At 39.5% G+C, this 25,391-nt stretch overlaps 1 protein-coding gene across 1 annotated transcript in view; it reads left to right on the top strand.

Moving 5' to 3' along the window:
• Positions 1–2,563: 2,563 nt before the first annotated feature.
• adss1 (adenylosuccinate synthase 1) overlaps positions 2,564–25,391 on the top strand; it is a 39,565-nt gene continuing 16,737 nt past the window's right edge. The window contains exons 1-8 of the mRNA XM_060829214.1: positions 2,564–2,783; positions 13,938–14,040; positions 16,120–16,182; positions 20,681–20,731; positions 20,914–20,980; positions 21,628–21,735; positions 22,986–23,067; positions 25,029–25,155. Coding sequence (XP_060685197.1) covers positions 2,610–2,783; positions 13,938–14,040; positions 16,120–16,182; positions 20,681–20,731; positions 20,914–20,980; positions 21,628–21,735; positions 22,986–23,067; positions 25,029–25,155 — 775 coding nt within the window. The 5' untranslated portion in view covers positions 2,564–2,609. The remainder of the gene's footprint in view (positions 2,784–13,937; positions 14,041–16,119; positions 16,183–20,680; positions 20,732–20,913; positions 20,981–21,627; positions 21,736–22,985; positions 23,068–25,028; positions 25,156–25,391) is intronic.

Below are 25,391 nucleotides of genomic sequence, written 5' to 3'. Positions count from 1 at the left end.
GATTCATGTTCAGATGTTTCGCTAGCATACTGGGTAACATCTTCAGTGAGCCTCTGGATGAAGCATTGCTGATGATTCCTGCTTTCTATTTATACATTTGGGTTTCTTTGGGTTGGTGATGTCATTTCCTGTGGTGATGTCATTTCATGTTCTTTTTCTCAGGAGGTGGTAAATCGGGTCCAAATCAATGTGTTTGTTGATAGAGTTCCAGTTGGAATGCCATGCTTCTAGGAATTCTGGTGTATGTCTTTGTTTGGCTTGTCTTAGGATGGATGTGTTGTCCCAGTGGAAGAGGTGTCCTTCTTTATTTGTATGTAAGGATATTAGTGAGAGAGGTTCATGTCGCTTTGTGGCTGGTTGGTGATCAATGTATCCTGGTGGCTAGTTTTCTGCCTATTTGCCCAGTGTAGTGTTTGTTACAGTCCTTGCACGCTATTTCATAAATGATATTAGTTTTGCTTGTTGTCTGTATAGGGTCTTTCAAGTTCACTAGCTGCTGTTTTAGTGTGTTGGTGGGTTTGGGGGGCACAATGATGCCAAGTGGTCTGAGTAGTTTCTAATTATTCATTAGAGTTTGGAAGAATTTGGTGTGATCTTAATGAAAACACACAAGGGAGCATGACGGTGTAGAAATTGAGTAGATGTATCCACTAATGAGGGAATCTTAAACTGGGGAACAGTTACAAAATAAGAGGGCATTTGTTTCAAACTGAGTTGTGAAAGAATTTCTTCTCCAGAGGGTAGCAAGTATCTGGAAATCTCTACCCCAGAGTTGGAGAGATTAAATCATTGCATGTACTCAAAGAGGAAGTAGTGAATTAGATTTTATTGTCACGTATACTCAAGTGCAGGAATACAAGAGTACAGTGAATAGTGTACAGTCACCCACCATTTCCGGTGCCACCTTAGATACACAGGTATCTAGTCTTAGATATAAAGTAGAAAATAAAGAAATAATGTTAGAAGTTCAACATTACAGTCCTTTTTAAATGCTAGGCCATAGGCCTGGATCCAGGCTCTTCCATCCCAACTCAGAGACCAACACCAGCAGGAAATAGTCAGCCAGCCTTGAGTTCCTTCTCCAGATGTCACATTGCCATCTTGCCTCTACCAACATTGTCGCTGCCACGATTCCATGCAGGGCCAATCTCAACAATGCAGCTAGCTCTGAAGCTGACGGATCCTACACTGGGTACTAGGCCCAAACTTGCTTCCCTCTGCCAATGCCAGGAACAGACTCTCAATTCCCACCCCACCCCCCACCCCCACTGCCACCACCAGGTATGCAACCTCAACTCTCTCCAGCGGGGAGAAACCTGCATCAGATACACTGGACACCTTGAAGCAACTGAGCTCTCCACAGAAAGTAAGTTTAAAAAAAATTGAAAGAAGAGAAAAAAAAGTAAAAACGAATGCTGCCACTTTGTTCCAGTAGGTAGACTTTTGAAATAACAAGGAGTTGATGGTTAGGCTGAGCTTTCACAAAAGAGGAGTTGAGGCCTAGAATGCATCAATCATGATCTTATTGAATAGCAGGACAAGCTTGATGGCCCAAATGGCCTACTTTTGCCCTTGTTTACATTCTTGATGTAAATAGTTGCTTTTGTAATATTCTTTAGCTATATCTTCTGCTCAAAGTGCTTTAGAACTGAGCCTTTAGGATCATTTAACTGAAAGTGCATCAGGAATCCTTTTAAGAGAGAGGCAGTGCACTCACTGCTGTTGTACAAGTATGTATAATATTTAGCTTTGTATTTGTAGCTTCAGTCTCATTTTTTTCAGTACAACTCTCTTAGATAATCCTTTTTTGAATGAACTGAAAGAAAGTTAGCTCTGTCGTCTTAATGGTCAATGCCCTATCTACAAATCTGCACAGCATTCTGTACTGTCAGAAACAAATGCTATTGATTGTTACAATTCACTGATGCCCAAATCTGCTGTTCAGTTAATTTTCCAAATAGCTTCCACCAAAATATTGACACCTTCTTTATAGGTAGTGACCACCACTAACCATTATGCAATTTTTGCCCTCAACATGGTTATATTATCAGATTGGACAATGTTATCTCTTGTAACAGAAGAAATCAGGTAAATGTATTGAGGCATTGAAAAATCCAACAGAACATCCATTACACGTAGGTATTATATACATTGCATTATTCATGCATATCAGCGCCTGGGACAACGTTAAGCTATTAAGTTACATACAGCAACATGCTTCCAATGATCTGCTGTAAAATGGAGTGTGAGGTCTTTGTAGTCTCAGATGGTATGCTGTGATACAGCTATGGTACATTCTTAAAAGTGTATTTTCATACTAATCGTGAAACACAGCCTAAAAAGGTGAACTCTGTTTCTCCAAAGACCTATCAATTCTTCCAACATATTTTCCTCTCCTATTTCACACCTGCAACATCCGCAAATATTTGACTCTGCTGGGAACATTCTGAAGAATTCTCATGACTCAAAGCAGTCCCGGGCTGCCCAATGTCAGATGCAAGTAAGCCCTGCCGGGAAAGGAGGAGGGTCCTATGGTCACGCGCTCAGCTGTAGGTGTGTGCTCGTGCGCGTGGGAGCAGTGCGCGCTCCGCTGTTGGTGAGAAGCAGCGATGAGCGAATCCAGCCGGCGGGGCAGTGACCATAGAAACTACAGCGGCTGCAAGCGGTCTCGGAACGGCGGCAATAAAGTGACAGTGGCCCTCGGTGCGCAATGCGGAGATGAGGGCAAGGGCAAGGTGGTCGACCTCTTGGCCACTGATGCTGACATTGTCTGCAGGTGCCAGGTAAGGACAGCTCCTGCAAAAGAAACTCTGGCACATGCTGCTATATTACATTGTGACAGATTCCATTTCCCAAACTTTGATTTTTAAGTTACAAAAACGGGGGGAATGTAGCATCTAGCCTCTATTTCATTTCGTTATTTCACACTTTAATTTGCAATTTATAGCTGCGATATAGGAACCATTTCTGATTTTAACCTCATTGGTTGTGACACCATTCCGTCTTGAGAGTAGGTCAGTCATCCAGTGCAGGGAATGAAAACTTGACTAAAAATAGACATGTATTTTGTTTAGTGTGAAAGTGGCCTCAGATTCTATCAAGGTCGAACGTCCCCTGACGCAATTGTAACTGATAGTTAAGAGAGGAGTTTTAGTAGGTTCTGAGAGACATGCACTCTTCCGCCAAAAATATCAGATTGAGGCCAGCATATGTTTGTAGTGTTGATAAAATCGTGTATGTTCAGTTGATTAGGAGGGCGTAACTAAAGTGTGTTTCGTTATGAGATTAAAAATATAAAGTTTAGACTGATCAAAAGATATGCAGTTGAAGGAGGTAATTTGCCCCAAACTAATTGACCAATACACATAATCCAACTGGCTCATGAAACTGTTCCTTAAGTGATTACAATAGCTGTACCCTGTCTGAAAAAAACATAGTTGAAATTTTGTAGGCTACTTGAAAAACTTGCTGAAGTCAAGCCTTGTTTACTTCTGAGTTTATTTGAACAGGAAGTAGGACACTTTACATCAGAATGAGTTTTTGTAACCACAAACCTTTAGCTTCTGAACTGATGGTATCTTTATTGTTACCAGCAATCACTTGTTACTAGTACAAGCTTTTTCTTGTCAAGTATTGATATAGTATCAATGAGTGGGAGCTAATAAATCCACACCTGCCTGGAAGATTTTATAAAACTATCTTTCCTGTATTTCAGTAAAGGAAATGTTTCTTTAAAAAGGGATGCTTTGACTGAAATACTTTACAATTAATTTTGTCAAAAGGTTGCCTATTGAGAATCCTTAACTATCCAACTCTTTGCAAGATTACACTCAATTATGTTGAGCAACAAGTCCTTTTTAAAAGTGTTCTTGTGTGAACAGTGCACTCAATATCAGTTTATCTGGTCATTTTAGCAGTGGATCTGATTGTCTGTTCTTCTGTTTTAGAACAGCATGAGAGCTACAATTTGAGAATCCCAGAATATACGTACAGCAAACAATACTTCAAGTGAAAACAAAAAATGCTGGAAATCGCAGCAGACCAGGTGGCATCCATGGAAAGCAGCTTACATTTTGAGTCCAGATTACTCATCAGAGCAGTATTTCTGTTTTCAGTACAGATTCCAGCACCTGCAGTAATTTGTTCCTAAACAATATTTCTAAGTTAGCAGGCTGCAACCTTGATGTGGAATAGTGCAAGTTTCTAAGATGTAAAGAGCCTTTATTCCTTAGTGTGGTTGGGGATGTAGTTATATTTTAACTTATTACTTTGGGCTATATGGTTAACGAACCAAGGGAATGGGAAGTTCTGAATGAGAGAGCTCTGTAAATATAAATCAAGATCAGACACTGCTGAAAGAAACAACTCCCAACTGGAATCACCATAGCAGCCAACTGCTGATGTCATCAATGGCAAGTAAGTGCTAACCATCTTTCCTGAAAATCAGGCTTTCCACAAATGTAGATTATGGTTCAGAAAAACAATTAGATACTGGATTAAAGAAAAGAATGGCAAGGAGAAGGCCATTGAAATATAGATTCATTGATGAAGTAAACCTTTAAGGAATTTAAAATAGAAAAGACAGGTGGAAAGGATAAGAGGTTTAGGGAGGGAATTCCAGAACTTGGACTCTGAACATTTTGTGTCATCAGTGGTGGAGTGAATAAAATCCGATTACTCGAGACCTGAATTAGATGAACACAAACATCTTAGGACTGGCATGAAGGAGATGACAGGCAAGAAGTGATTTTAAAAGGAAGATGAAAATGTTAAAATCAAGATTTTGTTTAACTGGGAGCCAGCGCAGGTAAACATGCACCTGGGGTAGATGAATAATCAGGACTTGATGCAATGTGTTACAGGCTCCTAATTTTAAAGTCTTAAGCAGCCTTGTCAGTTTTAGATATTCTCTTGGGTTGAAAGCAGTAGTATTTATAGGGAATTTTTACCATGGCGTGGATATGAATCACAACAATAGAGCACTCAATGCAAAGAATATCATTACTGTAGCAGTACCCATTACCAACATGTGTAATGATGCACTTCAATGAGTGGTTCGCATAATAGTTGTTACATTGATATTTATGTTGAACCTTGGGTGGTTTAACATGACAGAGATGCTTACATTCGAGCTGTCATTATTGTGGTTTTTAAAAGTCTCCAGTATTCACTTTAAAAGTGTTTTGTCAACTTTTTTTCATTAGGAACAGTTCTGTTCAGAAAGCTCTTATTTTTGTGTTAAGTCTTCATGATCCTTTTTACATTAGTCATTTCATTCTGCATTCATAAACATAATCACTTTTTAAGAAAGTGATTCGCCTTTACTCTGAAAGAAGTATTGCTCATCAGCCAAAATCAATGACTTTCAAATTCACAAGCTATTATACAGACACTTGAAGTTGTGTTGAAGAGACTGGTAATAATGCTGCCTAATGTTTTGTTCTTGACCACCTGCTTCTTGATTTATTTGAAGGTATTTTCTTCCCGAAAGAGCATATGTCCTTTCTTGGTCTGGGCTATGTGTGATTCTATTACGTTGTTGGCTTGAAATTTATCTTCAAAAGTGCCTTGACAGCAATTGAGTTTATCAAACTTCTTTGAAGAAGAGGGCTCCCTCTGCTACTTTCTCATGGGAATTAAAGTTGCGCAATAAAACCCAACCAATTCGATGCCACTCACGATTGACCATGAAAGCAAGTTTGTATTTACATCTTTCATCTGTATTATTACAGTCTTTCTATTCTGCATTTTATATATAGTGGCACCTTTAGGGGTATGATATAAAGAATATAGGAGCAGGAGTAAGCCATTCAGTCTCTCAAGCCTGATCTGCCATTTTAGATCAACCTCAATGTGATATTCCCATTCTATCCCCACATCCCTTGATGTCAATAGTATCTAGAAATCTTTTGATCTGTTGAAGTTAATAATGAGGTGGAGGTGCTGGTGTTGGACTAGGGTGGACAAAGTCAGAAGTCACATAATACCAGGTTATACTCCAACAGGTTTATTTGAAATCACAAGCTTTTGGAGCGCTGCTCCTTCATCAGGTAAAGCACACGTCATATGATGAAGGAGCAGCACTCCAAAAGTTTGTGATTTCAAATAAACCTGTTGGACTAAAACCTGTATCGTATGATTTAGAAAATAAATAATGACTGGACTTCTATCGCTCTTTGGAATTCTCTATTCCAAAGATTCACCATTCTGTAAGTAAAAATGTCCTTCATTTCAGACCTATATGGCTTCCCTTTTATTCTGAGACTGTATGCACTGGTTCTAGGCCCCACAGCTGAGAGATCTTTATTTTCTGCATCAATTGGCCTCAGCGTCTGAAAGTTGGATTTCTTCCCCCAGCACCTGTATGTAAGTATTTATTTATCTTTTTCCAAATTATAACTGAACTATCTGTTCGTTTATAAGATAGAAGCAGGAATACATCATTCAGCTCCTCTTGCCTGCAATATCCTTCCACGACATGGCTAATCATCAACAATGCCATTTTCCTGTGCTATCCCATTGTCCCCTGAAGTAATTAATCTCCAAATATTTATCAATCTGAGATTTGAAAATACTCAATGACAGTGTTTCCACAGCCCTCAGGGTTAGACTGTTCCAAAGATTTATTACCTATATGTAGGAATTCCTCCTAAATTTCTTCCCTTTATTCTAAGCCTATGTTCCTTTTTTCTAGATCGTCTACTGGCAGAATCATCCTTTCTGCATCCACCCCATCCAGCCCTTTAAGAATTCTTCAAGTTGCGATGAGGTCACCTCTCATTCTTCTAAATTCCAGAGATGATAAACTCTATCTTCTTAATCCTTTCTCATAGGACAATCCCACCATTCCATGAATTAGTCTGGTGAACCTCTGCACTCTGGCAGTTTTTTTCTTTCTTAGGTGAGGGGACCATACTGCATGTAGTTTGCCAAAAGCAGTCTCCAAAGTTCTATACAATTGAAGCAAGGCATCTTTCCCTTTGTAATCCTCTAGCAATAAATGCCAATGTACCATTTGCCTTCATCATTGCTTGTTGCACCTGCATGTTAACTTTCCATGACTTATGAAGGACAAATGCATTTTCAACGCTTTCAAATCTTTCATCATTTATGTAATGTCTTGTATACGTACTCTCCCTATGTCCTGTTGGTAACCTCATACTTATCCACATTATATTCCATCTGTTATGATCTTGCACACTCACTCAGTTTATCCAAATTCCTTTGCAGCCTCTTTGCATCATCCTAACAGTGTATGTTCCCATTTGGTCATAGAGACGGAAACAGACCCTTTGGTACAACTCGTCCATGCTGACCAGATATCCCAACCCAATCTAGTCCCACCTGCTAGCACCTGGCCTATATCCCTCCAAACCCTTCCTATTCATATACCCATCCTGACGCCTCTTAAATGTTACAATTGTACCCAGCCCCCACCACTTCCTCTGGCAGCTCATTCTATACACGTACCACCCTCTGCATGAAAAAATTGCCCCTTAGGCCTCTTTTATATCTTTCCCCTCTCATCCTAAACCTATGTCCTCTAGTTCTGGACTCCCCCCACCCCAGGGAAAAGACTTTGTCTATTGCGTCATCTGCAAACATGGATATTACATTTGGTTATCTCATCCAAATCATTGGTATCAATTGTGAAACGTTCAGGGACAAGCACTGAACCTTGCTAGTCCTATCTGCCACCTTGAGAATGACTGTTCTTACTGTTTTTTCTTTTTATTAACCAATCCCGCATCGGACCCTTTATCCTCTGTGCTCTATTTTTGTTTACGAACTTGTGTAGGATCTTATTGAATCCCATCTAAGATTCCAAATACATAATATTATCACTAATTCCCCATTCTCCAATAATTGTTTATGTGATCTGGTTTCCCTTTCATCAGTCCAGGTTGACTGACCAACCTGATTTTTTTTTTAAGTAGAACAAGTAAACTTGGTTGCTGAAGATGTGGAACAAAAACAGAAAATGCTGATCTAAAGAAGGGTCACTGGACTCGAAACATTAACTCTACTTCCTTTCTTCAGATGCTGCCAGACCTGCTGAGTTTCTCCAGTAATTTCAATTATTATTTTCTAAGTGCCCAGTTATCACACCCTTCATATTAGATTCTAGTATGTTTCCTATTACTAATGTAAGGCTGACAGTTCTGTAGTTCCCTGTGGCCCTTATGTGAAAGTTCAGATCTTTGTATAGAAAACACCACTATATTTCTGTTCGTCACGGCTGTCTATCCAGTCCAGTCTCCCTTGTGGAGTAGCTAAAGGTCAGACTGGATTCGTCAGAAAGAACATGAGAAGGTCAGTTAAATGTTTGTTGTTGACAGTCAAACAAGATCTAATGTGCCACCAGTCACTTGGATGTTTCATTTATTTTGTTGCATGTTGAAGGTGCTTTAAAAACTCATCCCGAAACCCATGCATGGTTTACTGTTAAGAAGTTTTTTTAAAAAAAATTGCAGTACTGTTTGCAGATGTTTGAACCCATTCTGTATTTCGAGTACAAATGTTAGAAAAGAATCAGATTGTGAAACAATAAAGCTTTACATTTAGGTTTATATTTCTACACCAGACTGCATTTTTGAAATAAATTAATAAGACGTACAGAAATGTAAATCAATTTCAGCAAATCTCACTTGGCATACTGTAAAGCTGAATATTTTTGGGACTACCTGATGTTGCGATATTTTAAAGATTGAAGTGCTGATGCTGGTTTCTTTAGCTGGCTGACCGTGGTTTGTCTTGCACTATAGTGACCCTGCTAGAACTGTTGTTATGGGTCAAGTACATAAGACACAGATAAGCAGAAAGCACAGAATAGTGAATAGAGAAATCAGAGTTATTCAAGCACACGTTTTTATCCATTATACCATAGAGCCTAGACTTTGTTAACAGACACTTTATCTACAAACCTAACACTTTATTACCTTCCAAAAATAGTCAAGCCACCTATTATATGCGATGCATTGAAAACATTAAGTGGTAGTAGCATAACGTGAAAGGGCTTATTTTCACCTCGCATTCATATGGTACTTTTGAAGATCACTAGGCATCACAAGATGCTTGACAGTCAATGCTATACTTTTGAAAGATCAAAAGCAAAAGTTGCTGGAAAAGCTTAGCAGGTCTGGCAGCATCCTCAGCAGGGAGAAAGGGTCACTGGACACAAAACATTAACTCTGATGTCTGTTAACAGATGCTGAAAGACCTGCTGAAATTTTTCAGCAACATAGAACAGCACAGCACATTATAGGTCCTTCAGCCCTCCATGTTGTGCTGACATTTACCATACTCGAAGATCAAACTAACCTACATAACCTTTCATTGTACTATGTTCCATGTGCCTATCCAATGTCCCTAATGTATCTGACTCTAGTACTACTGCTGGCAGTACATCCCACACATCCACCGCTCTGTAAGAAAAAAAAATTCCTACCTCTGACATCTCCCCTAAACCTTCCAGCAATCACCTTAAAATTATGCCCCCTCATGATAGACATTTCCACCATTGGAAAAAGTCTCTGGCTATCTACTGTATCTGTGCCTCTCATCATCATCTTGTATCAAGTCACCTCTCATTCTCCTTCACGCCAATGAGAAAGGTCCTAGCTCCCTCAACCTTTCTTCATAATACATACCTTCCAGTCCAGGCAGAATCCTAGTAGAACTCCTCTCCACCCACTTTAGCTTCCACATCCTTCCTATAATGAGGCAACCAGAACTGAACACTATATTCCAAGTGTGCTGTATAGAGCTGTAGCATAACCTTGCGGCTCTTGAACTCAATGCCCCTGCTAATGAAAGCCAACATGCCACACACTATCTTGACAACCCTAATCAACTTGGGTGGCAACTTTGAGGGATCTACGGACATGGATCCCAAAATCCCTCTGTTCCTCCATACTGCCAAGAATCCTGCCTTTAACCCTGTAATCTGTATTCAAATTCAACCCTTCAAAGTGAATCCCTTCACACTTTTCCAGGTTGAGTATCTGCTGCTTATCAGCCCAGTTCTGCATCCTGTCAATGTCCCATTGCCACCTACAACAGCCCTTACCACTATCTACTACTCCACCAATCTTTGGGTCATCGGCAAATTTACTAACCCATCCTTGCACTTCCTCATCCAAGTCATTTATAAAAATCACAAAGAGCAAAGGTCCCAGAACAAATCCCTGGGGAACACCACTGGTCACTAAGTTCCAGGCTTGAATACTTGCCATCTATCACCCTCCTCTGTCTTCGATGGGCCATCCATTTCTGTATCTAGACAGCCAGATTTCCCTGTATCCCGTGCCTCCATACTTTCTGAATGAGCCTACCACAGGTAACCTTATCAAATACCTTGCTAAAATCCATGTACACCACATCCACTTCCCTACCATCATCCATGTGTTTTGTCATATCCTCAAAGAATTCAATAAAGTTTGTGAGGCATGGCCTGCCTCTTAAAGCCATGCTAACTATCTCTAATGGTTTTCTAAGTAATCATAAATCCTGTCTCTCAAAATCCTATCCAATACTTTATCCACCACAGACAAGAGACTGACTAGTCTGTAATTCCCAAGATTATACCTATTCCCTTTCTTGAACAAGGGAATATCATTTGCCGCCCTCCAATCATTTGGCACTACTCCAGTGGACAGTGGCAAAGATCATTGCCAAAGGTGCAGCAATCTCTTCCCTCATTCCCTATAATAACCTAGGGTATATCCTATCTGTCCAAGGGAATTTATCTATGCTCATGATTTTCTAAACTTTCAGCTCATCCTCATTCTTAACATCAACCTGTATCATGCTGTCTTTGGAAACATCAAGGACAATCTTGGTAGTGAATACCGAAGGAAAGTATTCATTAAGAACCTCCCCAACTATTCCAACTCCAGGCAGAGATTCCCTCCACTATCCCTGATTGGTGCTACCCTCACTTTGGCCATCCTCTTGTTCCTCACATAAGTGCAGAATACCTTGGGGTTTTCCTTTATCCTACCCGTTAAAGCTTTTCCTTGCCCCCATCTAGCTCTCCTAAGTCCATTCTTCAGTTTCTTCCTGGCTACCTTGTAACCCTCTAGAGCCCTGTCTGATCTTTGCTACCTCAACCTTAAGTTTCCTTCTTTGTCTTGATGAGATGTTCCTCAGCCTTTGTGCATTTCCCTGAGAACATCTGTTTCCAATTTAGGTGCCCCAGTTCTTGCCTAAAATATTGTAATTCCTCCTCCCCCAATTAACTACTTTCCAATATCGTCTGCTCTTTTCCATGAGTATAGTAAAGGTCAGGGAGTTGTGATCGCTATACCGAAATACTCTCCCACTGAGAGATCAGACACCTGGCATGATTCATTAGCAAGCACCAAATCTAATATGGCCTCCCCACTAGTTGGCCTATCTACATATTGAATGAGGAATCCTTCTGAACATACCTGACAAAACTGCTCCATCCAAACTATTTGAACTCGGGAGGTTCCTATCAATTTTAGGAAGTTAAAGTCGCCCATGACAACACCCTGTTACTTTTGCACCTTTCCAAAATCTGCCTCCAATCTGCTCCTCCGTATTTCTGTTACAACTTGGGGGGGTCTGTAAAAAATGCCCAACAAAGTGACTGCACCTTTCCAGTTTGACTTCTACCCATACTGACTATGTAAACAAACTCCCTCAGCGACATTCCTTTCTGCAGCTGTGATACTATCCCTGATTAGCAATGCCACTACCCCATCTCTTCTACCTTCACACATAGAACATAGAATAGTACAGCACAGGGCAGACCCTTCGGCAGGTTAAGTTCTTTTTTTCCTGAGATGCTTACACACTTAATGCAACTGCAACACACCAACTTCTGTGAACAACCAAAGTTTATTAAGCACAATAAATACACGCTTTGGAGAAACCCTGAACACTCTTCGAGTAAAAAATGAGGTCTGCAGATGCTGGAGATCACAGCTGAAAATGTGTTGCTGGTTAAAGCACAGCAGGTTAGGCAGCATCTCAGGAATAGGGAATTCGACGTTTTGAGCATAAGCCCTTCATCAGGAAGGGCTTATGCTTGAAACGTCGAATTCCCTATTCCTGAGATGCTGCCTAACCTGCTGTGCTTTAACCAGCAACACATTTTCACCTGAACACTCTTCGCCATGCTTCCGGAGCGTATCCAAGGAAGCTATCCGAACAAAGGAAACAGTCCTTCCTTTATAGAAAATCTTTACGTCACAGTCAGTAATGCCCACAAGACAACCCCCAGTCACTCCCTTTTAGTCATATGCCACTCAAGAGACAATGCAGTGACCACGTCGTCTCCAGAAACAATGTAATGCAAATCATCCCTTAATGGCCAGGTCTGGTGTGAATTGTCTTTTTTTAAAACTGTAGGGTGTGGTCAGAATTTCCATTGCAGTGTTCCAGCTGACTTCATAGGTGATGGTGATGCAAATGGCTCTGAATGGCAAGGGATGACAATGTAAATTCACTTACATTCTATCTGTAGAACAGAGACATTCCGCCCTCGCCTCGAGGCATCCAATTTCCTGCAGGTCAGCAGAGCAAACTAATTCTGTAAGTAATATCACATTGCCCACCATGACTGTGCCAACCGTAGCACTATTCTAATCTAATCCCCTCTGCCTGCACATGATCTGTATCCCTGTATTCCCTGTTTGTTCATGTTTGTCTAAATGCCTCTTTAAAACATAGCTGCTTCTACCACGTCCCCTGCAGTGCATTCTGGGCACCCTCTGTGTTTTTTAAAAAAAACCTTGCATTGCACATCTCCTTTAAACTTTACCCCTCTGGCTTTAAACCTATGCTCCCTAGTATTTGACATTTCATCCTGGAAAAATGATTCCAACTATCCACTCTATCCATGTCTCTCAACTTTCCTTCGTCTATTAGGTTGCTTATCTGCCTCAGAGGTCAAGTGAAAACAATCCAATTTGTCCAACCTCTCCATATAGTTAATACATTCCAATCCAGGCAACATCCTGGTAAAACTGTCTTGCACACTCTCTCCAAACCCTCTTTCACCTTCCTGTAATGAGTTGACCAGAACTGCAGTGAAGAAGGCATTTGGTATGCTTTCCTTCATTGGTCAGGGCATTGAGTATAGGAGTTGAGGTCATGTTGCGGCTGTACAGGACATTCGTTAGACTGCTTTTGGAATATTGTGTGCAATTCTAGTTTCTCTCCTAATGAAAAGGTATTGGTGAAACTTGAAAGGGTTCAGAAAAGATTTACAAGGATGTAGCCAGGTTGGAGGGTTTGAGCTATAGGAAGAGGCTGAATAGGCTGGAGCTGTTTTCCTGGAACATTGGAGGCTGAGGGTTGGCCTTATAGAGGTTTATAAGATCAAAGTAGCATGGATGGGGTATTAAGGACTTACCATTCTCCGTAACACTTACCTGTCAAGATAATGAGTTTTCAGCCATTCTGGGTACCATACCTTCAGTAGGATGCATTGGCTTTAGTAGGAGTGTAGTGTTCAAATACCAGAATAATTCCTGAATTCCAGGAGCATATTACAGGGAAAGATCGTATAGCTAAGGGTTCTAGATTCTTACTGTTGATCCCTATGTCTATATGTTCAGGGTTCTGTATTCATGTATTTTCTTCACTGTCTCATCATATCTCTTGATTTCCCATCTTGCCTGCACTTGGGAAGTACCTGGTCCCTGCTGAATATCTACTTGGTGTAGCATTTGAGATTGAGAAGTCATCTTGCAAAGAGCTGTGGACACAAACTTTACTGCAACATCTTCCTCACTGTGGAACTGCATTAAAAATGGCAGTTTTCTGAATAAAATAATTGTTTTTAATTCACATTATCCATACATGTACTATTTCTTAAGATTACAAATGTATTCATATTTTCTGAGTAACACAATTTACTCTTAAGTGTTTTGTCACAGACACTAATTTGCAATTCCACGTTTTAGGGTGGAAACAATGCTGGCCATACGGTTGTTGCAGATGGAAAGGAATACGACTTTCACCTTTTCCCAAGTGGCATTATTAACCCTAAAGCTATTTCCTTTATTGGTAAGTCAATTAACTTGAATTGCAAAGTTTTGAGAAATAAATAATTGATAAATGTGTCACTACCATTCATGTTGAGAACATATAATGCTTTTTCCATTTTCCATGCTGTTAAGTACTTTCAGCTCTGGTGACTGGATGCTGTAATTCACTGCAGCATCCGTAGGCTGGGGTAGAAAAATCAGCTTGTGATTATTCAGTTGTTTCTGGCAAACATATGTAAAACACTTAGAGAAGACATGATCAGGCTCATTCATAATGTCCGTTTAATAATGGAATTGCCATAAACAGCACCTTCCCCTGCTACCGCAGGAATTGCAAAACCTGCGCCCACACCTCCTCCCTCACCTCCATCAAGGCCCTAACGGAGCCTTCCATATCCATCACAGTTTTACCTGCACATCCACCAATATCATTGCTCCCGATGCGGTCTCCTCTACATTGGGGAGACTGGATGCCTCCTAGCAGAGCGCTTTAGGAAACATCTCCGGGTCATCCGCACCAATCAACCGCACCGCCCTGTGGCCCAACATTTCAACTCCCCCTCCCACTCTGCCAAGGACATGGAGGTCCTGGGCCTCCTTCGCTGTCACTCCGTCACCACCAGATGCCTGGAGGAAGAACGCCTCATCTTTCGCCTCAGAAAACTTCAACCCCAGGGCATCAATGTGGATTTCACCAGTTTCCTCATTTCCCCTTCCCCTACCTCACCCTAGTTCCAAACTTCCAGCTCAGCACTGTCCCCATGACTTGCCCTACCTGCCTATCTTCTTTTCCACCTATCCACTCCACCCTCCTCCTTGACCTATCACCTTCATCCCCTCCCCCACTCACCTATTGTACTCTATGCTACTTTCTCCCCACCCCACCCTCCTCTAGCTTATCTCTCCACGCTTCAGGCGCTCTGCTTTTATTCCTGATGAAGGGCTTTTGCCCGAAACGTCGATTTTACTGCTCCTCGGATGCTGCCTGAACTGCTGTGCACTTCCAGCACCACGAATCCAGAATAAACATTATATTGTCCACATCATTAGAAGAATGACCATGAGAAGTCTATCTGGGATCTGCCATCTTTGGTTCCATACTTAAGCATAGATTCTGAAATACTAGTGATCTCTTATCACTAGGATTGGAGGAATGAACAAACTAAAATCATTTGTGTATCCAAGCTAAGGTTTTTATTCAACCTGTTTGGGTGTTTGTTGTTCTCTGACTCATCTTCAGGGCAGCTGGGACTTTGGACCAGAATATATGATCCCAAAGGTAAGCACACACCCACTGCGCGAACTTAGCATTGAGTATAATGGTTAAAAATCACTTGTTGTCCATTGAGAGATATTTCATGAGAAATAACTTGACTCAAGTGCTTAAATAACAATAATGAAGATGACTGGTTGCAGTAAAATCTGAGTGCCAGTTTTCAAAGCCATTGGGACCCTGTAAGGATATTAATGTCACACAGTATTACAGCAGATCAGTGAGCTAATTGTTCACTTGTTTGCAGCAATGAAACAGGAAGGAAGCCATAAAACTGTGGAATATTGCAGGGAGAGTGAGAGAAACTTTTAAACTTCCAAAATCTTGAGACCTAAAGCCTATAAATTTTACAAGAGTAGAATGCTTGGAAAGAAAACTTTTGTGGTGTAGTGGTAATGTCCTGACCTCCAATTTAAAGGCAGGACACAGTTCCATCTACTCCAGATGTATGCCATTATATGCCTGAGCAAGTTGATGAAACATGACTAACTGAATTCAGGGAGTTAACTTATATGCATGTTTAAATGGAATTTGAAACACTATCTCACCTTTAAAGGGCTCTTGTGATGCAGTGATAGTGACCATGCCTCTGAATCAGAAGGTCAGAGGTCAAGTCTCAACTACTCCTAAGGTGTATCATAATGAATTGATTGAAAATATGTCACGGTTAGGAGTTTATTACGCAGTAAGGCATGTCACCTTTGAATGGATGTTTGAGGGCATTCATACTGATCTGAACTTGGATTGTATTACTGATTCTTTTTGAAAGATTTGAAAGCTATTCCTAATTAATATATCCTAATACATAGTATTTTTCTACTTTAGGGAATGGTGTTGTAATACATTTACCTGGCTTGTTTGAAGAAGCTGAAAAGAATGAAAGAAAAGGTACACTTGTTCAGCTTTGCATATTTTGTAACAGTTACGTGAAATATTACATTGACATTAGAGCTTCTTGAATCATTTTGAATTGAATAATAAAATGTATGAAAGAATTATGTTGATCTATAGATTTTTTTCCTCAGCCCATACAACCATACATTGAAACATTTAAAGCATGAATAGGACACTCAACCTTTCAAATCTTATCTCTGTCTTAAGTGGGTGGCCCTTATTTTCAAACAGTGATCCCGAGTTCTATATTCTCCCACAAGAGGAAACATTCTTTCTACAAACAACCACCCTGCCAAGACTCCTCAGAATTTTGTCTCAATCAAGGCACCTCTTTCTCTTCTTCACTCCAGCAGTTACAAACCTAGCTTGTCAATCTCTCCTCCTCAACCAGCTCATTCCAAGTTTTAGTCGAGTAAGTTTCCCATGAGCTGCTTCCCATGCATTTACATCCATTCTTAAATATAGTGATCTCACTAAAGCCCTCCATAACTAACGTATAACCTCTGACCTATGTCATCAGATTTAGCAACTATATCTTCAATCCCTTACAGAAGTTGTCAAAAGTTGAGCCCCAGCACTGGAATCTGTGGCACACCTCTTGTTACATCTTGCAACCACAAAATGACCCATTTATGCCAATTCTGCTTGTTCCTGTTAGTGAGCCAATCTTCTATCCAGGTCAATATGTTACCCCCTGCACCATGGTGGAATTTTCCAATTTTCCACTGAAATGTGTAGTCAAATGGGATCCAAAAGTGTCCAGTTTCTTAGCCTCCTCCATGTCTTTGATTACAGCCTGCAACAGTTTTAGCTAAGGAGGGTGAGCCTGCATCTGGACAGGAGCCTCTTTGGAGGCCTGGGCCATACTTACCCGAAAGTACCAGGAGACAGCGACCTCAATGTCCGAAAGCCACAGAACCAAAGACGGAGCAGGCTGCCTGTACCCCATATATGAAAGTCAGGACTGCAGTTAGAATTAGTGGAAGGCAAAGGTACAAAAGAGCTAAATGATGCAAGTAGCACAGATGAAACCTTTCACTTTTGTAAATATAGGTGAGATGTGACACAAAAGTGTTTCATCACAGAACAAGTAATCCAAAGCTCCAGGTAATGTTCTGGGGACATGAATTCAAATTACACTACAAATTCAACAAAACATCTTGAATTAGAAATCTAATGATCTTTGTCACAACAAATAGATTAGATTAGATTAGATTACCTACAGTGTGGAAACAGGCCCTTTGACCCAACAAGTCCACACCAACTCTCTGAAGAGAAACCCATCCCCCTATATTTACCCCTGACTAAACTACCTTACACTACAGGCAATTTAGCATGGCCAATTCAGCTAACCTGCATATCTTTGGACTCTGGGAGGAAACCGGAGCGCCAGGAGGAAACCCATGCAGATATGGGGAGAATGTGTACACTCCACACAGAGAGTTGCCCGAGGCAGAAATTGAACCTGGGTCCCTGGTGCTGTGAGGTAGCAGTGCTAACCACTGAGCCACTGTGCTGCCCCATGAAAGAAAAATTGCCAATATGTGACTACAGTAATGCAGTTGATCCTTAATTTGTATTTCACCTTCTATCTTACAGTGCAGGTCTGAATCATTAGCTTGTAAGTATCTAATGGGTTCTTTCAGGTCTGAACAAAATGATTACAAGACATGTGTCCTACAATACATAGCCAATTTATTAACCTACTTAACATATATACAAACCAATCTGTTAGAGAGTTTTGAGAAGATCTTTAGCTCAGGTTGAGGTTCAGGATGTAGGTTTGCTTGCTGAGCTGAAGATTCATTTTCAGACATTTTGTCACCATACTAGGTAACATCTTCATTGAGCGTCTGGATGAAGCACTGGTGGCAATGGCCCGCTTTCTATTTGTGTGTTTAGGTTTCCTTTGGTTGGTGATGTAACTTCCGTGGTGATCATCTGGAGGCTCACTGAAGATGTTACCTAGTATGGTTCCAGCTCAGCAAGCAAACCTACATCCACAAACTAATTTATTAGTTTAAACTATTTCGTATATAAATTAATGAGCAAATCTATTAGCATAAACTACTTTATACACACTCGAACTAATTAAGTTCACTACTTTGTCTTCATATTGGAGTCTTTGGACAGCTGGGACTTCAAGCTCCATCTCAGATTCCATGGACTCAGTCTTATGAACATGGTCATATGGAGAAAATTCAATGAGTGGGCTGATGCTATAAGAATAATACTATAGTACTGCACTGATTACATGCTATATCATCATTTCATGGTATTTTCAGTACTTTTTCAGACATTGTATTGTGCAAAAAAAACAAGTGGAAGATATCTCCAGTTGGCTCCATACAGTTTTGCTCAACTTGAGAAAGGATTACTAGCATTCGAGGCAGTTCACTTGGTTGATTTCAAAGTTGAGGGGTTGACTTAAGAGGAGAGCCTGAGTAGACAGGGATTACATTCATTGGCATTTAGAAGAATGAGGAGGGTGTTATAGAAACATTCAAAATTATGAAGGGAATGGATAAAATAGAAGTAGAGAGGATTTTTCCACTTGTGGGTGAAACTAGGACAAGTGGGTATAGCCCCAAAACTAGGGGAAGCAGATTGAGGAGGAACCTCTTTACCCAAAGGGTTGTGAATCTGTGGAATTCCATACCCAGTGAAGTAGTTGAGGCTTCCTCTTTAAAGCTAAGATTTTTTTGAACAGTAAGGGAATTAAGGATTATGGTGAAAGGGTAGGTCGGCGGAGCTGAGGCCACAAAAAGATCAGCCATGACCTTATTGAATGTCAGAGCTGGCTGGAAGGGCCAGATGGCCTACTCCTACTCCTGGTTCTTACATTATAACTACTTAAAAGAACAGTTCACCCACAAACAATCAAGATTATGCAGTTACTGTCCAACCATAGTTACACCAGCCTATTCTTATTTATTTTTCCACTTTGCTTGAATTGCTCATTTTTGTGTCCAATTTACCCTTTACCATTAACCTCAATCTTCTGATTTGGAGGTATTATTTTTGAGTCCAACACTACAAGCTCCTGCACTCCTAGCCACGATTCCCATGTTTTCTGTGTGAACCTCCAACCTCTACAACTGGAAGCTGATGCTAAGCAGCTGCATACACAGCCACATAGCATAGAGGGAACGTTACTCCTAGCCTGCCTTTGTAGGTCTGTGGGTCCGTTTGTGGTTACCATTAAAATTTAACCCCTAAGTGACAGATATTGATTCAACCCTTGCACTGTCCCTCTGTTTCATAGTAGAGTTTAGAAGGGCTAATGTAGTGTGAGACTTGGTCCAGAAGCATGCATGATGTAATGGTGAGGTTGGTGGTTTACTGATGCCAACTTGCTTGGACAAAGGGATGAGGAAGCTAATCACTGTGGAGCATGCTGTGACATTGTTTTGAAGAAGCAGCTGTATAATAGCTGGAAAAGCACCAGCTCTGATTTACATGTTGGGAATATGCATCTTATTTCTCAGTGATGAGGAGGAGAATTTGAAGTGATACATAATTAAGGGATGTTGGAGCTTAAATAATTGCATGCTAATGCATGGGAATAGTCACTGTTGGCCAATGAGAATCTGAAGTTGCCAGTTGTATCTTGAGAGGAATATTGGAAAAGATTTTCTTGGAATATTTGAAAAGAACATGTTTTTTTTATGCTCACTGCATTTTCCCACATTTCTGGCCATTGTTCACATCACATAAAGAGGGTGAGATTCTATTCCATGCTACTTTCTGTATGCGTTCTTTATTTAGAGCTTGAAATGTTTGTTATCCTCCCACAAAGTGAGAATTCTCCTCCTTCCCAGCTCTTGCTGTTTAAATGTGTCTCATCATTATTACGGATGTACTTCTGATGTTAATCAAGGTACTCTACAAAATTGTCCCTTAATCCTAACCAAACTGGATTTGTCTTCAACCTCCTGCAACTGCTTTGGTACTGTAATTTCTTCCTAATAAATTCCACCATTCCTCTCTTTTGTTTTGCTACCTTGGGATACTAAGGAAGTACATATTTAAGTATGTTAATTCCTGATAAAGATTTTCAAGTGGAACAGTTAGCAGCTTTAGGAGGTTATCTCCAGAATGTTTAAGCTCTCAGAACTTGTCAAAGTTTCAATCACGAGTCAATGTCAGAAATTGCATAACTTGTCATTCAATATCTTGAATTATCCATTTGATTCTGTCTTAATGCGGTAGTCCTGGACATCTCTACTTCCTCTAATGTGGATCCATTTTAACTTCTTCCCTTTTTCTTCCTGTCCATTTCAACAACATTATAACCAGGACTGCGTCCCCACTGTAATCTAATTTTAATTCCATCAGTTATGACCATGAAAGTCCTTGGAGCTGATCTCGCTCAGCCAGCTTTACTTTAGTAAAGTGGAGCCTACTTTGAGAAATTTGCTTACCCTGTCTCATGGATGAATTTATATTTATTCTATATTTTGATCTTCTGTACTCTTATATATTTTACCAGGATTAAAAGAATGGGAGAAGAGGTTGATCATTTCAGACAGAGCACATTTGGGTACGTAAGTGATGCTAGAGCTGTTCTTAAAATCTAGTTTGTTGAAAGAGCCAAGCTGTGAATTTCTTAATAGTGGGTTCTTGGTTTGGTGATGTATTTTGTAACACTGAAATTAAGGAAATTAGAAAGTGCAGTTTCATGTATGTTTTGAGCTCTAACTTTTTATTTGTTTTGTTTAACAGTGTTTGATTTTCATCAAGCTGTTGATGGTCTCCAAGAAATTCAGCGACAAGAGCAAGAGGGAAAAAAGTAAATATGACTGTCAGTGTTAAATATGTGATGCAGCAGCACATTAGAAGTTAAGTCAGCTTAATAAATACTGTTATTCTTGTTTATACTTAATGGATATTATTCCATTTTATGCCATTTATACAATTGTTTCTTGACAGGAACAGCAGCATCAGTGTTTAGTTGGAATGATAATAGTGCTGAATTGAGAAGGGGTCTTCCTATATATTTCTGACCACTGGGTATTTCCAACCCAAGATTTGTCTGTAAAAGTATACGTAGACGTCTGTGATTTTACGTCAGAATTCGCCCATTAGTATAGACTAAAAAAACAGCAAAATGTTTTCATAGTACTGGCCTGTGCCTTCTTTTGACTTCAGGAAATATCTGTACCACAAAATTAAATCGTTCAGTTAAACATATGCACACAATGTTAGTGCAGTGCCTTTGGAGTAGCTTCGGCAGCAAGGGAACTGCATCACAGTCCAAAATAGATTCCACTATGAGCTATCCATTGATATTTCTTAAAGAACAAGTCTACATTTATCTTCAAGAGTTTTCTTTTCACAACTTTCCTTTGCCAAATTATTTATAAAAGGTATTTTTGTTCAAAAGATGGGACTTCTTTCTTCAATATTATATTGAAGAACTGTATGTTGTCTTTCTAGTATTGGCACCACAAGGAAGGGGATAGGACCGACATACTCCTCCAAAGCAGCACGGACTGGTCTCCGAATCTGTGACCTTTTGGCTGACTTCAGTGACTTCAGCTCCAGGTAAAAACTAGGAACTTTTGCAGACATTCACATTAATGGGATGACCTAGATTATAGTTCAGCAAATTACTGAAGTTTGCTTGTAGTGTGTAATTTGTTGATGATACTAAGTAGCTCTGGATTGAATTTAAATCTCACTTGTGCATTTTGTTACACATGTAAGGCTTTGAACCAAGTTTCCTACCATTCCCTTGATTGTTAGGTGGTATGGATATATGGAAAGGAGGAGATAAATATTTTAAAGTGAAAAATTAATGTATACAGGATAAAATGTTTTACAGATGCAGATTCTAAAAATATTGTCAGGCCTGTTCAATTTGTTTGTGATTTTAGTTGTCTGAAAATATTTAAAATGTGAAGTGCTAACAGATTATTTAAAAATGTGGCCCAGTCTTTTCAGGTATGGGCTAAATTGTTCACAATGATGTAACAACAAATGTAAATTATTGCACAATTGTATTGACTGCATATCATCAATTACTTGAAGGGCCAATCAATACGTCAGCTTTCCATGAGTGGTAATGCTGGGATTTGCAATAGTCCTTAGCTTTTATAATGTCCAAGGTCTTTCTAGAATCTAATCATGTAGTATCAGAAAATGAACCAGCAGCTTTTGTTAACAAAAAATGCTAACAGTCGATTATTGTCCAACTGGAGTTTGATCACTGCACCAGTTTCTGAAGTTAAGGTTTTTGCCCACATTGCTACGGTTACTTTTATTTAGTGCAAGTTTCCAAAACACTCAAGATTATTTTTATAGGAAAATGAGAAAGACCACCGTGCTAACCTGCCTGCCTTAGGTCTTTCAGATCTCGTTTAACAATTTTAATATTTTTGGCTGTCATCTAATTTTAAGATTGTGTTGTCTTGGTTGAACCATTAGTGATAAAAATTATCAACATAAAATTAACATCTTAATTAATTTAAGAGACAGATTAGAAGAAATTTCTCTACTCAGGATTGTTGGACCACAGAATAATTTGCTTGAGGGAGAGTAGTGAGGCAGAGATCATTATCTTCTTGAAAGGAAAAGTGGATAAATATTTGAAGTAGAAGATGATACCGTGGTGCAGGAAGAGAGCAGGACAATGGGATTAAGTTTACATTGCTAGGTCAAAAAAATTAACGAAACCACAAAGGGCCAATGATCACCTTATGTGCTGTGAATTTCAATGATTCGTCTTTGGTTACAACAAATCCCAAATAATGGAGAGGCTAATACTACTTGTATGATTTTTGAATCCTTAACAGATTTAAACTCCTGGCTCAACAATATCAGTCCATGTTTCCTAACCTGAAAGTAGACATTGAAGGACAACTTAAAAAATTAAAGGTAAAATGACAAAAACGCTTTCCAGAATCAGCAAATTTTCATCCTGTTACCCAAAATTGCATGCAAGAATTTATTATGTCATTGCATTGTCAAGGTATTTCATATAGTAAAATATTTACCTGTGATATTGATTTGCCTACTCTTATAATAACTCCAAACAATTTTTAATTGTGCTCAAATATTTGTCCATCATACTTTTATCAATTTCAAAGGCATTTTATGGAATCCTGGAAGGAATGTGAAAATAAGTAGAAAACCAACTCTGAGAGAATAATATAAAGTTTGAGATTATCTTCAAATTAAACATTCTAACTCCAAATCCTCAGTGCTTTATGGATGTGATATGCTTGCCCACATCGGAGTGCTAAATTTGAGGCTACTTTCTGATCTCATCAGACTGAGATCAGAATCCCATTTCATAGTGGAGGACCCTGGCTCATGGCTGCCTTTGAATAACTGTCAGTGAATGTTCAAAGAAGAAAGACCTATGAATAAATGATTTATTTTGCTGTTCCTCAAGTTAAATTGAACATTATAAAGATGCCCTAGAGAACTAGAAAATTAATGCACTATGTAAAATAAATATTTTTAACTTAAAGCGGAGATGTTTGCATTGGAGGGGGAGTTTCTTGTAGCATTTCCTAAAGGTGCAAGGTTCAAATCCCACATCAGAAAGTTCTGATGGGTAAAGTCCAGAGTTTCAACTCTTAATATTGTGTTGGTATCCAGGTAGATGCACAGAAATTCAATTGCCTCCACCCCCCCAACCCCCAGCATAATCATGTGAGTTGCGGAAGTGCATAAAATACATATTAATCACGAGACTCCTCTCTCAACAATGTTTATGACCATAAAAATATAACAACCTATTTAATCTGATATGAATGTAAACACATATGTACTTTGGTCTGCTTATACTTGGTAATGTCCAGATACTCTGCACCAATGATTGACATGTTGTACTTGTTGTAGTCACAGCTGAATGGACTGTGATCACAAAGGTCTGGACAGTTATTTATCAATTATCAATGTCTACCCATATGTTGGATTGAGTGTATAGAGTTCATGAAAGTTCTGCGGAACCCTTGTGTTATTCAAATTCCACCATCAGCCATAGTAGAATTCAAACCCGAGTCCCCAGAACATTGCCTGCCTCTTTGGATTAATATTACCACTAGGCCGTCACCTCGCTGAACGGAAAAGTCCTAACTTTCTGCGATGTGTTTGATCATCAATGTGTATGTGCACCATTTAAATGCTGAGCCAAACAAAGAGATGCAGTTTTCATTTTGCTGTCTGGAGGAACAGCACAACTTGGACAGCAACTTCTAAATGTTCGTGTTTAACTGTGAAGCTATCACCTAAAGTTGTCCAATTTATGTACAAATAAAACTCAGCATTTTTGGCCTTATGACTATTTTTGCAGTAAATTATGGCTGGGTACCACTCTTTAATTTCCTAAATTCCATCAAGCTAGATTCGATTTTTGCCAGTTATGAAAGATGTAAATAAGGATAAAGATGATCCTACAAGTTGGCAGTATGTCTTTTGGCTACTTCAAATGTTATGCTTCATTTAACCAAATTTGTATTGTCTGCGGTCTGGAGCTTTACTGTATAGGTCAATGATGGATTCGCCATTTTGTTAGCCATCAGACACATTCATCTTAAAATATTGCCATTTGAATCCAGTGTTACCGTGTTTGATGTTTTAAGGCTTTGCAATACAAAATCTGATCCTGTTTCACTTAGCAGATTCTGAATTACAAATTTTCTTTTGAAGAGGAACAGGTTGTAGTTAATGGCAAATCTGTAACATAGGAATGAATGGGAGAACTTCTGGTGGTATAGTGAGCTTGCTGTTATTTGAAACTTGCTCGTAAATACAATATCTGATAACTTTCCAATTTACCTGTCTTCTTTACCAAAAGCTTGCTGTAAGGTTCTAACTCTCATTGTCAGGAATATGCTGAGCGTATAAGGCCAATGGTGCGAGATGGTGTTTACTTTATGCATGAGGCTCTTCATGGTCCAACAAAAAAAATCCTTGTGGAAGGTGCTAATGCAGCATTACTCGACATTGATTTTGGTACGTTTTTGAAACTCTGCATTTCGCCAACTAAATAAATTAATGCATATCACATTCAAAACTGAACTGAAAATGTATTAATACAGTGCAAACAAAATGATATAAGCAGTAGGGATTTAGCTGCTCTACATTGAAGCACATTCAAATTTCACAAGTGTTTATTTCAGATTTGTCAAGAATGGCTAAATGAGTAGGCCTTTATTCATTAGAGTTGGAAGAATGGCTGGTGATCTTAT

The sequence above is a fragment of the Hemiscyllium ocellatum genome, chromosome 8 (assembly GCF_020745735.1).
Source record: "Hemiscyllium ocellatum isolate sHemOce1 chromosome 8, sHemOce1.pat.X.cur, whole genome shotgun sequence".
Lineage (NCBI taxonomy): Eukaryota > Metazoa > Chordata > Chondrichthyes > Orectolobiformes > Hemiscylliidae > Hemiscyllium > Hemiscyllium ocellatum.
This window is presented reverse-complemented; position numbering and strand designations above follow the sequence as displayed.